The sequence below is a fragment of the Penicillium concentricum genome (assembly GCF_028827145.1).
Source record: "Penicillium concentricum strain IBT 3081 chromosome Unknown utg000001l_segment0_segment0, whole genome shotgun sequence".
In the NCBI taxonomy this organism is placed as follows: Eukaryota; Fungi; Ascomycota; class Eurotiomycetes; order Eurotiales; family Aspergillaceae; genus Penicillium; species Penicillium concentricum.
Genome location: NW_026622754.1, coordinates 7,427,439 through 7,442,928, shown reverse-complemented (window position 1 = coordinate 7,442,928; position 15,490 = coordinate 7,427,439). Strand labels below are relative to the sequence as shown.

Here is a 15,490-nt window from a genome sequence, read left to right as displayed (position 1 = left end):
CACTTTTCAAGCCCGAGTACAAGCCCGAGTTTTCATTTAATTGCCTTTCGTACAAAAGTCCAAATTCCGACTCCGGACTCCGAATACTTCGTTAATCTAGATCCAATGACCACACTTCATCTTAACTTGGTTTGGAGTTTTGCATCTTAGTCAAACCCCGGCGTGAAAATGTAGTGAAGTTCAGGTGGCTGGAGTCACAATTTAGAAAACTCCACCTATCCTGCGCGTCAATCATTTTGACGAATTTGTCCCGTGCCGTTCTTGGTAGCACTTGGACGCATTTGTGTGCCAAGCGATTTGATTATCGGCAATGATATAATTTGCTTTTTTTCCTCCGAGCTGAGATTGTGGTAAAACTCTCTTCGCAAGTCTAGCTGCAATATAATATCTCCTGGAGTACTCGGTAGGTGAGCCTACATTACTTGCCGTAACACCATGCTACTGATATGTTACAACCTGCCTTAATTGGTATTTGCTCAGATGGTGTTCAACTATATAGAGCTCCTCCCATTCGTCTGTTTCTTTGGATCGAGTGGAATTGAGCAGCACCTGCCAATCTCGGTAATTCCATGGTGGAGTTCTCAGTCTTGTATGGAGTACGGAGTAGAACCAAAGAGCTGGTAACAGTATGGCGCTAATTATGTACTAATAAGGATTTTGGGTAGCATAAGGCTTCAGTTTGGAAGCGATTATACAATATAGAGACTCGCCTACCCACTGGTCGGTTGTTCTTCGTATAATATAGATAGTGAAAACGAAGCACGGAATGCAACCATCAAGACCAGTGAACTGCGCTTTTGCCTATGAAAATTACATCTTCAGGTACTAGTCATATTAAATAAGATTCAAGATTATGTCAATGCCTACTAAAAATGCAGGAAGAAGGTTGAAAGTATGAAAATCTCATTTTTAGTATCAGATCATCATAACATTTGAATTTCCATTTTTATAGTAAATACAGAGCGCTCAAGGCTATCAGAATATATCATGAAGCTGAGCTAGCCAAATTAGGCGTATAAGATGTTTATATGCCACAAAATTGGACATGAAATACTCTGGCCAAACATCCTCCTATTCAGCCCGTAACCATGCACTCCGCAGATGCCTTCGAGGCTTGCTATCTCACAACTACCCCGTCAATGCCATCTCGTTATCTAAATTATCAAAGTTTCACAATTTAGAGACAATTAGCAACTTCCAATTCCATTAATTGTTCAAACAATCGACTTCATGTAGAGCGGAAGTGTCACATGACATCGCGTTTTCTCGCGTCTCCTCATCATAAGCACCCGCGCATTGGTCAAACACCCCACATGTCATGGATCCGATCTTAGATGGTTTGAATCATGCCCAGCGAGAAGCTGTCACTTCCTCCGGTTCAATCCTCCAAGTGCTCGCACCACCGGGCTCGGGCAAAACAAAAACGTTGACCGCACGCGTCGCGTACCTCCTCTCGCATCATGGATACCAACCTCAAGATGTCATTTGCTGCACATTCACGATCAAAGCCAGCCGGGAGATGCGCGAGCGACTCGCGAAACTCATCGGAGAAAAACTCGAATCGCGCTTGATTCTCGGCACTTTCCATTCCATCTGTCGCCGCTACTTGGTCAAGTATGGGTATTTGATTGGTCTTCGGAAGGGGTTTGGCATTGCGGACTCGGATGATAGCCGCGCAATTATCAGAGTATGACTCGCACTTTTATATTCTATCAGTTTGTTTCCCTTCTCTAATCGTGATCGCAGAGAACCATCAAACGACTGAAGTCTAGCATTGAAGTCAAGGCGGCGCAAGGCCGAATTTCTCGACATAAAGCACATGGACTCACTCCTGATGCCGTGGCCGATAGAGCGAAAGCAGAGGAGGCGGAGCTTGTTGATATCTATCGTGAATACGAATCAGCACTGGCGGCCTCCAATCTCTTGGATTATGATGACCTCCTTCTGCGATGTGGAGATCTGCTCCGAGACCACCCAGAATGTGTTTCAAATGTGCAGGCCGTCTTGGTGGATGAGTTCCAGGACACTAATATCATACAATATGAACTGATGAATCTCTTCGCATCTAAGAACCGACGGATCACCATCGTCGGAGATCCAGATCAAAGCATCTACGGATTTCGTTCTGCAGAGATCCAGAATCTCAAGAGGATGCAGCGGCTATATTCAAACACAACGATTGTACTCTTGGAAGACAATTACCGCTCTGCGGGCTCTATCTTGAATGCAGCCCAAGAAGTGATTGAGCAGGACACAAGCCGGCCTGCAAAAGCACTCCTGGCTACCCACACTTTCGGAACCTTGCCGGTGCTGAGAAGGCTCCCAAATCCCAACGCAGAGGCGCAGTGGATGGTACTTGAGATCAAGCGATGTGCAGCGATGACCGGCGGTCTATTGCGGATGTCTGACTTTGCCGTCCTGCTTCGGTCGGCTGCGCTGTCTACACAGATCGAGACGGCCTTTGGAAGAGCGGGTATACCATACAAGATGGTTGGAGGCCGCAAATTCTTTGACAGAACTGAAGTCAAGATTCTACTCAATTATATGAGGGTTGTGAGCCACACGGGACACTCGGACGCACTGATGAATATTGTGAATGTTCCGCCACGAAGGATTGGCGATGAGACAATCAAGCAATTGACTAGTGGTGCGGAGAAGGCCAAAATTCCACTGTGGAACTTCATCAAAGATGTCATCCAAGGACGCCGTTCGACTGAGAAGAAACTGCAAAAGGCCGCAGAGCAGGGACTTTGCGTTTTGGTCAATTTGATTGAAGCCTCTAGACAGAAGTTGCAAGAGTGTGAGGATGCATCGGCTCCTCGTGTTCTGATTGAATTTATTGCCGAACGTCTCTCATTCCAGGAATATCTCATCAGAACATATCCCCTTGACGAAGACAGTCGCTGGGCGAATGTCAAGGAATTGATGCATCAAGCCACTGAGGTGGCAGCCTTTGAAGAAGAGGAGGTTGATAAAGAAATGGATCTCCCTGTAATCGAAGGCGTGGAGCAGCAACAGGCACATCCTGGCGAGGAGGCTCTCACTCGGTTCCTGGCAAATGTCGCCTTGGCTACGGAGATCACAACCAAAGAAGAGGCCAAGGAAGGAGATCAACCGACGGAGAAAGTCACTATTTCAACTATCCACGCTGCCAAAGGCCTGGAGTGGCCAGTTGTGTTTGTTCCCGCTGTATACAACGGGAGCATTCCTCACTCACGTGCGGAGGTGGTAGAAGAAGAGAGACGATTGCTGTATGTCGCAATGACAAGAGCACAGGCGCTGTTATACCTGAGTATTCCTATTCGACAACCCCGGCTAGGGGAAGGAGAAGACGGTGCGACCACCTTGACGCCGTTCCTTCCTCCCAAGTTGACCAAATCACGATTTCGGTCAACGGGACCGTCTCTTCATGAAAAGGTGGTGTATGCAATTGCCGATATTCTGCGTCGCCCTCGGCCCTCTTTAGAAGACATCTACAAGGGGCTCGAGTTTCTTCCATCGACGCTGGACGACCGATGGACACCCGAGGGCGAGGAAGACCGCAGCAAAATCGACGGCGCGTCTACATCTCATGACGCCTCTGGTGAGCCCAACCCAAAGCGACGACGGTCAGACATGAACCAGGGGCCAAAATCGACCACCTACTTCTCATCAACAGGGTTTACAATTCCTACAACCGTTTCATCGGGCTTTACATCTGCCCGGGATTACATAGCGGCCAACCCCGAACCGCCCGCGGAGTCAGCCTCTAAGCCTCTGGATGCAGATGCAGACGCAGCTGGAGCAAACAAACTGAAACCGCTCAGCAGCGCCATCCGTAAAGACGGACTCACGCAAGCAAGCATATCCAACTTTTTTGCAGGCCCAGGATCCCTCCAGAAGAGGGAACCAGTTCTGCCCAGCTATCCACAGCCACCATCTCGCCGATACGAAGGACCACCGTCACAGAACCAACTTTCAGGGGCAAGAAGCATTGTCCCAGCCCCTCTCTCCTCTCACCGTGTCCAACCACGACCACTTGTTCCAACGCGCCCGACCTTGGAGCCTACGAATTCTAATGGCTACACGTGGCTGGCAGCTCCATCGAAACCAACCCTGAAACCTGCCAGGGTGTCCATGACGCAGGAACAGAGCGGCAACAATACACCCGCAGGCGGGACAGCCGGGGCAGACGAGGTGAAACCCGAAAGCTCCACCCGCGGGTTCCAGCCGGTGTCGACGTTCCACAGCACGTCGATGTCAATGATTCAACAAGCACCGCGGCGGACGTTGGGGATTCGGCGGAGTATGAATGGGTGGCAAGACCGGATGAAGCGAGAGGGCGGACAGAGCTGACACGATTTACGATTTCGGGGGAGGCTGGTCTAGCATCCGGGATTGATTATCGGTGTCCACGGGACCAGGTCAGAAGGGTCAGACAATCCACACGCGCAATCTCATTACTAGTTCAGGCGTTGCTGGGGAAGCCCGGGGTATACTTAGCTTGGAAAGTGATTGACCAGGAAAGGGTTGACTCCAGGGCTAGAATCTCGGTCTGAATGGAATGACGCACATGCGTGTCCCTACCAACGAGACTATGACTTGTTTATGCATAGCTCTACAGGTAAGATGTATATGTACCTAAGTTTCATAATTATTTCCTTATGGGATGACCCTGTATGAATCGGGGCAGATCTTCCGATGGAGCCTAAGATTAGGCAGTCTCCTGACTATTGGCACAATAATGAGTGTCAATAAATAATAAGACCTGACGATGTACTCCGTAGACAAGTGGAGCTCCAATTGCGGTGTGAAAGGGAAGCCCCTGGCTATGTACTCCCTAGTGACACTAAATACACGCACTTTGTACAGCCGCCATTGGCGCAGTAATCCTAGCGGTGAAGGAATCTCCCTTTTAGTAAGATATTTTGTTTAGTTACACGACCAGTCCAATTCTGTAAATAGCTCCAGGGCTGGAGCTAGGAATGGCTGACTCATCATTATTGGTAATATTACCGTATCTTGCATACTTGGTCTATTTCCCTAGTAACTTTCTCTTCCTTATTGGTTGCCCTACTTTAGGTCGACTCTCTAGACCAATCAATGCTTCAATCGTGGCAGTGGTAATTACCAGGCACCAAATACGTCAGGGGGATGATCCATTCCGAGCTCTTTTTGACACTAAGGGAAGCTCGAAGTTCCCCAGAGTGTAGATCGGGTGAAGCTCAATGTGGAATGGCTTGCTATACAAAAAGAAGTCGTTTGCCCTCATATTGATTCACTATCAACCAAACCACAGCACATCAACAACACCCATCTTCTTTTTATATTTTTCCGTTTCTCCATCTTGTGTCCATATACCTTTTATTGTTCTTATAATCTGCTCACAGTTCAACACTGTGTTCCTCAAGCTTGACGCTTTCTATACATCTCTTTACCTCTTTATTCTCTACCTCTTTTAATATCCTAATATTCCTCTTCGTCATCATCTCCATCAACCTTCAAACCACAAATCATCCCTACTACTCTCCATTCACAATGCCACACAAAGTCAATGATTCCAACTCAACGCTAGCTAGCAGAGGGAGCAGCAATGACCAAGTGGTAGCCACCGAAGTCCGGAGTCTGAGTATGTCAAGTGCACATCCCTGTCCCCGATCCCCAGATTCAGCCCAAAGCTAATGCAGATCCCAGCAACCAATCCAGTCCGCAAACCTCCGGTAGTCGTCCACAACAAGGGCGGCCGAATCTACGATGAAACGCGGACCTCTGACTGGGACAAACAACGCTGGAAGTAGTTGTTCTTACAACTTGAATTGCCTATGCAATTGCTTCAATTGCATACGTAGGTGGCTCTCGCCAGAGCAAACGCGGATCCCAGCGTTTTACACGCGCGTTACAATGGCGAAAAGAGGTCCAGACCAAAAGAAAGACCCCCAAAACCAAAAAAAAAAAGTGAAAAGTGAGGCGATGATCGGCAATGATTATTTGGGGAGTTAATTGGACGCCAAAACCCCCTTTTTTCGTCCTCGTCACCGCACCCTTTTTTCCTCTCTGCCCCTGACCAAATCGGGACGTGCTGGGAGGATTCTCTATGGATTTCTCGGATTCTCGGCGCTCTTGTGCCGTTCCTTTTTTATTGCCTCGCCAACCTCAATCCCTGCGTCTCCCCGGATTTTCAAGTCCCCACTTCTTGCTGTCTACTTCCCCTTGTATCATTATTCTGGAGTTCTGGAGGCGTTTTACTCTTTGTTTTGTCTTGTCTCCCCTCTCTACTCTCCGTTAGGGCTCACTGTCTGTGATCTCCTATACCTGTCTCTCCCTTTCCTTCTTACCCTCCCTTCCCCCTTCTACTTTCTACCCTTCCAACTCTACTGGTTACTGTTGAACACGTGTCTCCCTCTCAGCATTGTTACCTAGCAGCTAGCTGCATGGTCATACTGGGCTAATTGGCTTGACACCTTATCTGTTTGTTTTGTTTGTTGCGATGCATAGCGTGGGTATTATTGGATCTGCTGGATCTGGATTTATTGCGAATGAGCGAAATTGTATTCTCAAGAGAAATATCAGTGTTTAATTATCTAATTAATCTTCACTTTGTGGCTGTTTCGTTTAGTTTTGTACAACAGTATTAATAACATCGACCTGGGGGGATTGGCTGTAAATTATGTTGTATACATTAACTGCAACCCTTCAAAATATATTCTAAGCTTGCCTCACCGCTAGAATCAACCTGCTTAATGATAGTTTTCTCAAGCATATTGTATTTTGTAATTTTTCAAACCCTATTGCCATAAGCAAGCCTGAAGGAATATGGCGCCTTTCGAATGACCTACCTCCAATTCAGCCGTAGAAGGATCTAGCTCGCCTTAGAATGGAAAGTGTCATAAGCAGTCCATCCTCCACTTTTTGCCCCTTGGAACTTTCGAGCCGCAGCAATTGCTAACTATTGGGGGCAAGTGGGGAAGTTATGTGTTACTGAACAATAAAACCTGCATAACTATCTGGTGCTAATTTGTCATTCGAACAAAGTTGTTCCATATGTTATACGAACAAGGCTCGATCATGGTGAGATATATATGAGCATTTTGTCCGAGGAGCAAGGGGAGGGAGGTTTAAACGAGAGTTCTGTCCGCTTTATTCACACATTACCTCGGGTTTTGACATTGTTTTATAGACAACATTGGAATTAGATTATTCTATAATATATATCTGTTCGAGAGACGAAATATACTTTGGAAGAGACTCGAGGATTGCATGTATTTAGTGGGAGTTTGTTAAAAAGTACGACATTGAAAAAAAGGACCAGTAGTAGCAATATATCCAGAGCAAGGGGATGGGCATCGGAGCTGAGATTTAGAGAATAGCAACATACAGAAACCGGATGAGGTAGAAACTATGTGTATGGCCACCATGCAGCAAGACAGTACTCTACAAGGCCAAAATACTACAATTCTACAGCATCCAAAAGTTCACTGAAAATGGGATATATTTCAGGGCCAAGCGGCAAAACCGACAACCCCATTTCCAAATCCACACAAGATATAAGAAAAAAAGGCACCTGGCCTCCCGTCTCCAATAATGGATGACGGGCGGGCATTCAGGGCATGTGTCAAGGGCTAGATACAAAGGAAGAGGAGAGCAGAGGGAAAAGAAAAGGCACCTTCTGAGTCCAACGAAATTATGGACTCGGTGGCCTTTCCTCCCCAGAAGACATATAATTTTTTCCGGGTTTTCACACTTTTTTTGCTTTTTTTTGTGACCTTTATAAACCTGCTCTCCCGGAGTGCCAGATAGCTGGATGTCACCAGACAAGAGGCTGATTCATGCACGTTGCGCAGAAATGTCAACGTGAGGAAAGAGGCACATGAAAAACGAGTTTGGAGGGGTTTTCGAGGGCGCAGGGGTAGAGTTGGGGACTGGGGGCGCAATTGGGAAGGCAGTCATGCTGCTAAGGATCGTGGTAGGGCAGGGGGGTGGGGATATCAAAAACGCAGCGCCAATTGGCATGCAGAAATACAAGGTGTCGAGGGTGCATGGTATTCCCCGACAGATAGAAGAGAAGTTAATATGACGAGGGGGTGAAAAGCAGCAGAATGTATTCTTGAGAAACAAATAAATCAACATGGCTCGCGCTCGCAATGCTAGATGGTTAAATCAAGTGCAACTGATGACCCAAAACTAATGGGTATGGGGAGCAAATGGGTATGCAATTTTTGGAACAGGAAGTGAAGGGCTGGTCTCGACTCTGGTTTCGTAAGACCAAAGCCGAATGCAAAGCGTAAAGGACGAAAGTGGATGCAGTTGAGTTCGGGAAATATGGCACAGGCCGACAGCTGGTGTGGCGCATTGAGTATTAAGATGAGATATCGAGGTGAATCAATGCGGAATCGGAGGCTCCCTTGAGTAATTCCCTTGAAGATGAGAGAAATGAAATGAAGTGCTGGAAATATGTGCAATGACCAAATATCATTTGGATTGCTGTTCGTTCCGTCGTTTCTTTTACATCCCACCCTGATAGGTTTGGCTCATTCCCATGTGGGTAGGTGCCAGAGGGAACTGCTGGAGCGCTGCTTGCTGCGCCATGTACATAGCCTCCTGCTGTTGCTGGTATGCTTCGCTGTTCATATATTGCATCTCAGCGGATGGCGCGGGGGAAGGGGAACAGCCATTGTGGACAGTGGGCATTCCGCGGGTCAGATCGTGATTCGCCATTTGTGCATGAGCATGCACAAGTGCCTCATTGTCCGGCGTGATGGGAGGAGTGAGGTAACCATGGGGAATAGCTGTTAACTGTTGAGACTTCTGAGGGGTGGCAAGGCCAATCTCCCCATTGTACGGCTTGGAATCGATAGGAGTCTCGACTGGAGGGGTACAACGGGCGTAGGTTGCCAGCGAAGCCTGGCGTTGGAGGAAGTGCTCCATGACCTTTGAGACCCGAGAGTAGTGAGGGGAAGCGTACTTGCGGGCGACCACGGTGGAGGGCTGGTGCAACTGTTGGGATAAGGCAACAAGAGTCGTCGAGTCGTACTGCGATGACCAGTGAGTGTGACGGGGCTGCGGTCGGTTAAGAATGCAGCGCGACAACGCAAGGGCGGCACGAGCAAGCTCGGATGATAACTTGGCGACAAAGTCCCGGTGGAACAAGGCAATCTCCAGGATGTACAGAGCCATGTGTTCCACCTCGGGGTCGTAAGGATCGTCCAAAACAGCGTGCTGCAAGAAAGCATCCACAGTCGGGTGTCCAATGGACCAGCCAAGAGTTTGGAGGACATGCCATTCCATCTGGGTGAACATATCGTCATCGTACAGAGAGCAGCACATCGACTTCAACTCCTTGATAGTGGGGACACGATCCTTCTTGTCATTGTACTTGGCCGCGATGAGTAGAGCTGCACAGCCAACCAACTGGTAGTGACGCTTGTAGACCACACGCTTGGAGCAGTATCGGTCCAAAAGGTTGATCGCCAAGAACAAGGTGGATGGGAGAAGCTGGAACGCAGTGTGGGCCTCGATCAAGAAGTCAAGAAGGTAGGGGCGCATGAACCATTGGATCTCGGTTTGGATGTCAATAGACTCGACGTCGGGCAGGGTTTGATTCTATGCGATGATTAGGTTAGCAACATATAACCTTGGAAAGAAAGCCATGAATCTGATCAAACGTACATCCATTTCCAACATGTGGCTCAGGACATCGTCCCGAAGCTGCTCACAAGTGAGATTAGACAGCTCATCTGCCATGGCATACTGACGCTCACGAGCCATCTGCTTGTCATGCTCCTGCTTCGCCTGCCGCTCTTGCCGAATGCGACTTTCCATGCCGTAGTCTTCTTCCACGAAGAAGGTGGGGCAAGGACGGTAGTTGCGATGGTAATCCATGATTGCGGAAGTACTTGGATCGACCGAAGAAGGACAAGTTGATGTATGAGCTTTGTGTTGCCGAGTTTCAATGAAAGGAAGCCTGAAGAACGGGTCTATCAGGCAACGACGGAATTAAGAGAGTGACAGTCGTGGTATTAGTGTATTGGAATGAGTGACGGATGAGTTGTAACGATTAATGAGTGGATCAGCGTGGAACAATAGTTCGAATGCTGGGAAAAGTGGCCAGGAGGTCCGAGGAAGAAGTATTCGAAGGCTAAAGCCGAAGAAAATTAAGATTAGCGGAGGCCGATAAAAAGAAATGATTAAAAGATAGTAACGTTCAAGTGACAGGAAAGCAAGAGAGCGTGATGAAGGAAGGACAGCGGGTAGAATGTAGAGATGTATGTTGATGTTCATCCAAAAAAAAAGGGTCATCAGTCCTTCGGAGAAATACTAACCCAGAAAAGAACCTTCAGGCAGAGGGCACAATGCAACCCTTACCGTGTCGGCAAGACTGGCATCTAGGCAGGAATGATCCGATGAATTGAGATTCTGTTGGATACCAACGAAGAGATGAAGTACGAGTCAACGTCTTCACCCCTAGGCTAGTGCTGCGGAATGTGGAGTGCAGGAGAATAACCCTATGAAGGGGGTCACAATCATCAGGGGTGATGTCTTGGTAACGGAATGGTCACAACTCACGCTTCACGAATTAAAGTTGAATGAACAAGGCTCAGTGAAGAGACTGATAGGAGTTTGTTAGATGGAAAGAGTGCCAATGATTCAAAGATGAAGTCCACGTCAGAGACAAGTGGATTTATATCGAAGATTCAGATGAACAAGTCCTAGAATAGGCAACAGTGTCAGCTATACATTCGTTCATAGTCCATTCGCTGCAGTCAACGATCTAAAGGAGAATGGCAATCGATGATTGACACCAGTCAATGATCAAGTGCAATGAGGTATGTGGTGCTGCAGCGTGATCGTCGCCCCGACATTCGGCATGTCCAGTATGAGTATGAGATTTTCGTCGACCCCTTAAATCTTCCCACACCGGGGGATATAGAAGCAGTCTGGCCCCTGGCGATATATTGGATGTCAAGCAGAAAGATATGCATTCCACAGTTTGAGAACATAATTTCCCGTCTCCATGGACGGCAACTTTTATCGCTCAATAAACTGCTCCCCACAATATCTGGCTCTTTGTGTGTTGTATTGGGTGGGAGATGATGTAAAATCGGAGGTATATGGGATTGGGACTGCTGGATGTTTGGACATGGCCCTGAGGCCATACCATTATGACCGGCGGGCCAAATTTTCATGCACTCTGGAAAGACATTTTTTTCTTTTTCGTGTGGAAATTTATTGAATCTTTTGGCTCATGTTGAGAACATTCGAGTACCGGGGTTGCTCGTCTATCCATCGGGGCATTCCGACCTTCACACCATGCACACCTCAAAGCACAAAAAAAAAGAGGAATTCCTTACCCAAGTTTTGAAGCTCAATGTCAATCTGATACCGAAAATGAATTCGTATCAACCAAAAGTCAACCTGAAAGGGTTTCCTACGCTGTCGCTCGTCTAACCGGCAGGAGCTGGAACAGGAGGGTCCAAATCGTCGAGGTCCGAGGATCAGGGAGGCACCGGGCGGACAATGACGAAGGGTCGCCGTTTGAGTTAACAAACGTCGAATTGGAAGGTCAAGTTCGAAGGTGAATTCGACTTGATTTGAGTGCTAGTGCAGCGGGCCGAATGAGATTGCGTCGACTGGAATGTCGTCGAACCGTAACTCAGCCAGTAGACCAGACTCTGGGATTGTCAGGGGGGAGGGGAAAAGGGAAAGAGAAAAAGGTATGAAGAAGAGAAGGAGAGAGGTACAAGGAGGAGGTTTTTGACTTTCTCTCTCCAGGCGGGTGTGGAAGAGAAAGAAAGAGGAAGAAGAGGAGGTTAAGAGAACGGAGATACACAGAGTACGGTAATCCACGAGACAGAGAGTGGAGGCTGAAGGTTAGTACAGTAATTTTCACAGTTCCATAATTTACGTATTCCAGGAGATCGGTAATTTTGATAGGTAGGGCTTCTCTCTGCAAGGATATAAGACAGTTGAAACCTACTTGAAATTGTACTTGATTATTTAGCAGTTCAAACGTGGAAACAGGTACAAGGCACAGTTCTGAATTAGGATATTCGTTGTTTAAACCCATACATTAACCAAAACCAAAAATTACTTCGAGTATTCGTACATATTCATTTTCATATTTCTATTGCTATTCCTATTTCTAGAAATCCGACGTGTCTACATAGGCATATATAACTTTTGAAACTTGATTGCGTTTTCAACCGTATGCCGCGACCCAGTCATTTTCTTAAACTAGTAATTTGAAGGAGTTTCTCTCGACAGTGGAGAGATCTCCGTCGCTACCGAGACATTTCAACCTTTCACTGCCATTTTCTCTCTTGAATATTTCTCATTTGTACTTATAGAATTCTCCGATATTCTATTCCATGTTTTCTATTCAGATTCTATTCAAATTCTATTAAAGATTAGAAAAAAAGAATAAATGGAAGCCAAGAACAACCGCGAGTTCCGGCCCCAAAAAAGCTCCTGATCGACAAGTATTAAGGCCAATCCTCAGCCATTGTTGGCTCGTCATCCAGCACCTTGGTTACTAGTGCTGCAATGGGCTGGAGTGGCTCTCCCTCTAACTCCGTATGAAGCCTCCGATACGGTCGCGCGTTCCAGGGTCTCCGACCTATGGGCGCTGACTGGTCCAGAAGCCTGGGATTGCCCTTGACTTCATCTCGCGTTTCGCGTCCTCAGCTGGGCGTTCCTAAATTGACCCGAGCCTCCTTTGTCTTGCAGGGATCTGGTTCATGTGGGGGATATTTTCGGGCTTCGGTCGCAAAAGCAGGTTCTCGCCCCCAGTAATTTGACCTTCCACGTTTTTCAGTTCTTCTCTGTATCGGACCTGGCTCATTAGATTTATTCTAATTAATCTTCCCCGTTTGGATGTAATTTAGTCTATTGTATCACTTTACTCATCCCTCTGTGACATGCACTTGATTTGTCCCCAGCTTCTCCATCCGAGATAAGGTTTGGTAGACGTCTCGACTGGTTGGCCATGAGAATGCGGTTACTGGACGCGTAAATTCCCCAGGTCGATCTCTGCGAATCGTCTGCCTGTTGACACACTTGCGACTCGGAGCTTTTCACTGTATCCCCTTACTTCATCCCCTTACAATGCAGTTGAATGAGCTCTGTAAGGTCCCCCAGGGATTAACCTCAGCCACTCAACTGGTCGCATATCTACAGACCCAGAAATATCATGCGTCTTGGCCGTTTCTCAATGACATGCACAGGTGTATACAAGTAAACGAATACCATTGATCGGTATATACGGAATAGTGCTTGATATACGACAGCGCATAAGGCTTTACATCTACGGGGTGGATCTGCGCGTTTCACTTGCTCAACTTGATCAAGGAATGCGGATCGAATCATTCGTTGGCGCCTTTTCATTTAAACCGGGGATGACAGTTGCCGAAGCAATCCCCTATGGACAACGGAGTATTCCCGCCTCGTGCAAGACTAGCAGGGAAAGAAAGGGGGAAGAGATAAGCGACCATTAAAGGGTGCTATCGGGACTGTACAACGTAGCAAAAGCAAGGGACTCTCAATTAAGAAAACTTAATGATAGACACGGCTAATATGCAGAAGCAGATCACAAACACACTTGGTCTACAATTTTAGTTTCTTGTAAAATCACATCTAATAACATGCCAGGGACTTTTGTTGTATCATACCAGCATTTAAATTAATCGCCAAGGATTTGGCCGTAACAATGAGTACTCCAGATAATTGTACATACGGATCTCAGTACCTCTTCGTTCTTAATAACATGTCAGCTGCATAAAAGAACACGCCTAGCCTTTACATCTGTGGAGGCCTTTTACCTTGATGAGCCTGGCACCGGGTACGAAGTATTGCGTCAATCAAATTTAGACACCCCCTATTCAAACACCCTCAATTTAGGCAAATTCCTACTTAGGTACTCCGTAATTGGGTCCTCCGGGATGCTACTCCGTAGTCAATTTGCCATACATTATTCATGCCAGTGGATAGCACTACCTAATTTTTGTATACCACTACTGTTGCCTACTTGAGTAGTCCGCCCCCAAATGGCGGGGATGACCTGTACCACGTAGCAAAAAGTAATAATATCAAGGATCAATTATCGGGACGCTGTCCCACCGACCTGAGCACCTACTGATACTCTGCACTCTGTAAAGTCGCCTGAATTCTCCCAAGAAGGCAAAACTCGAAGAAACAATTGGACTAAACGCTAAGCTTGGAAAAGGGGGCTCTGTGGACAGACCAGTCCATGCAGTAAGAGATCTCATGCAGCAATTACGTGGTCGCGATGAGGCACATCTAGCTGCAGCCGCGCACAATCTCAGAATCAAATCAGCACTTAGTAAGAGGTACCGTACTCCGTATGCGCCCACAGAGCTTGCCCAGATGGCTTGGAAACTAGTACTTGGCCGATGGGTACTTCAGATGCGCCTAGCCGGTGCAGTACTGTACCTTCTGAAAAGGGGAAGAAGAGCTTAGCAAATCGGCATGTTAGTCTTGCCATGTTTTTCTGCTGACTCGTGTCTCGTCCCATGTTTCAAGTACCGACAGCATGAATCATTCTAGAGGGTGAGGGCAAGTTTAAAGCGCGCGCATATGGCGATGGGCATAATTCGAGTCTGGACTTGGTCTGGAACGTCTATTGGCCCCGGACTCTTTAGGTTCCCGTAGCGGATAAGCTGCAGTTTTATCTATTTTTGGGTGTGAGTTTGAACCTCGCATTTATCTTAATCACAGGCATTTTGCTCACCATGGTTCTTTAGATAGAGACTTGCTGGCTAGAAGCGCCTGAGTAAGTTCAAGGGATACTTGATCCTTGTTTGTTAGGTGTTTGGTAAGTAAAGGCTCACTGGCAAACACCCAATGCAAGTCAAGTCTTCAAGGAGGTATCCACTTGTCTATGAGAATGAAACTTAAATAACCTGCCATCGGTTGGTTTCCCCAGTTGCTGCAAGATCTCGCCCCGACGGGGGTGCCGTATAGAGTAGATGTGGTTTCCCTTGCTCATGATTCTGCAAATCAAGAGATAGTAACATAACCCTTCGATTTCGCTCCACGTTGCTTATTTCACTTGCAGCCTGCGATGGGGATATTTTCTGCAAGGGGAAGATCTCCGCTATGCATACTCCGTACTTTAGTTCGTATTAGACAGGAGTTCATTAGTCCAAGGAAGAGAGATCAGGCCATCATCTCGGATTTCTGCTTCCAATGTAGATCAATGCTCTTTCGCAGACATTACTCGTTTGTTAGAGAGCGGTGTGGACTATTAGATATCTCATCAAATCATGTACCAGCTGCATGTTCTGCATGAACATTTATCCATGGTAACTGATATATAGGGTAGTCATTTTCAAGTGGATACGTGGATTCTACACAATACAAGCACTATCTGATTCATACTTGATATGCCATATCGATACATCCCATACCCCATACAGAGACCAATTCCCGAGACTTGCAGTCTATACAAAACGTATAATACAGCCCACATAAAACCCAGCAAAGAAGTAAAAACGGA

General features: G+C 47.0%; 3 protein-coding genes across 3 annotated transcripts; 2 read left to right on the top strand and 1 right to left on the bottom strand.

The window, feature by feature from the left end:
* Nucleotides 1-1,318: 1,318 nt before the first annotated feature.
* On the top strand, nucleotides 1,319-4,335 carry N7517_002856 (ATP-dependent helicase; the record flags this gene model as incomplete). The annotated part of the gene is made up of 2 exons (XM_056720586.1): nucleotides 1,319-1,687; nucleotides 1,747-4,335. 2 exons carry the CDS (start codon nucleotides 1,319-1,321, stop codon nucleotides 4,333-4,335), a joined length of 2,958 nt encoding a protein of 985 aa, XP_056584721.1.
* Nucleotides 4,336-5,517: 1,182 nt separating this feature from the next.
* On the top strand, nucleotides 5,518-5,777 carry N7517_002855 (uncharacterized protein; the record flags this gene model as incomplete). The annotated part of the gene is made up of 2 exons (XM_056720585.1): nucleotides 5,518-5,608; nucleotides 5,674-5,777. The coding sequence occupies 2 exons, from the start codon at nucleotides 5,518-5,520 to the stop codon at nucleotides 5,775-5,777; spliced, it is 195 nt and encodes a 64-aa protein (XP_056584720.1).
* Nucleotides 5,778-8,481: 2,704 nt separating this feature from the next.
* On the bottom strand, nucleotides 8,482-9,858 carry N7517_002854 (G1/S-specific cyclin; the record flags this gene model as incomplete). Its single annotated transcript, XM_056720584.1, has 2 exons — nucleotides 8,482-9,579; nucleotides 9,646-9,858. 2 exons carry the CDS (start codon nucleotides 9,856-9,858, stop codon nucleotides 8,482-8,484), a joined length of 1,311 nt encoding a protein of 436 aa, XP_056584719.1.
* Nucleotides 9,859-15,490: the final 5,632 nt, after the last annotated feature.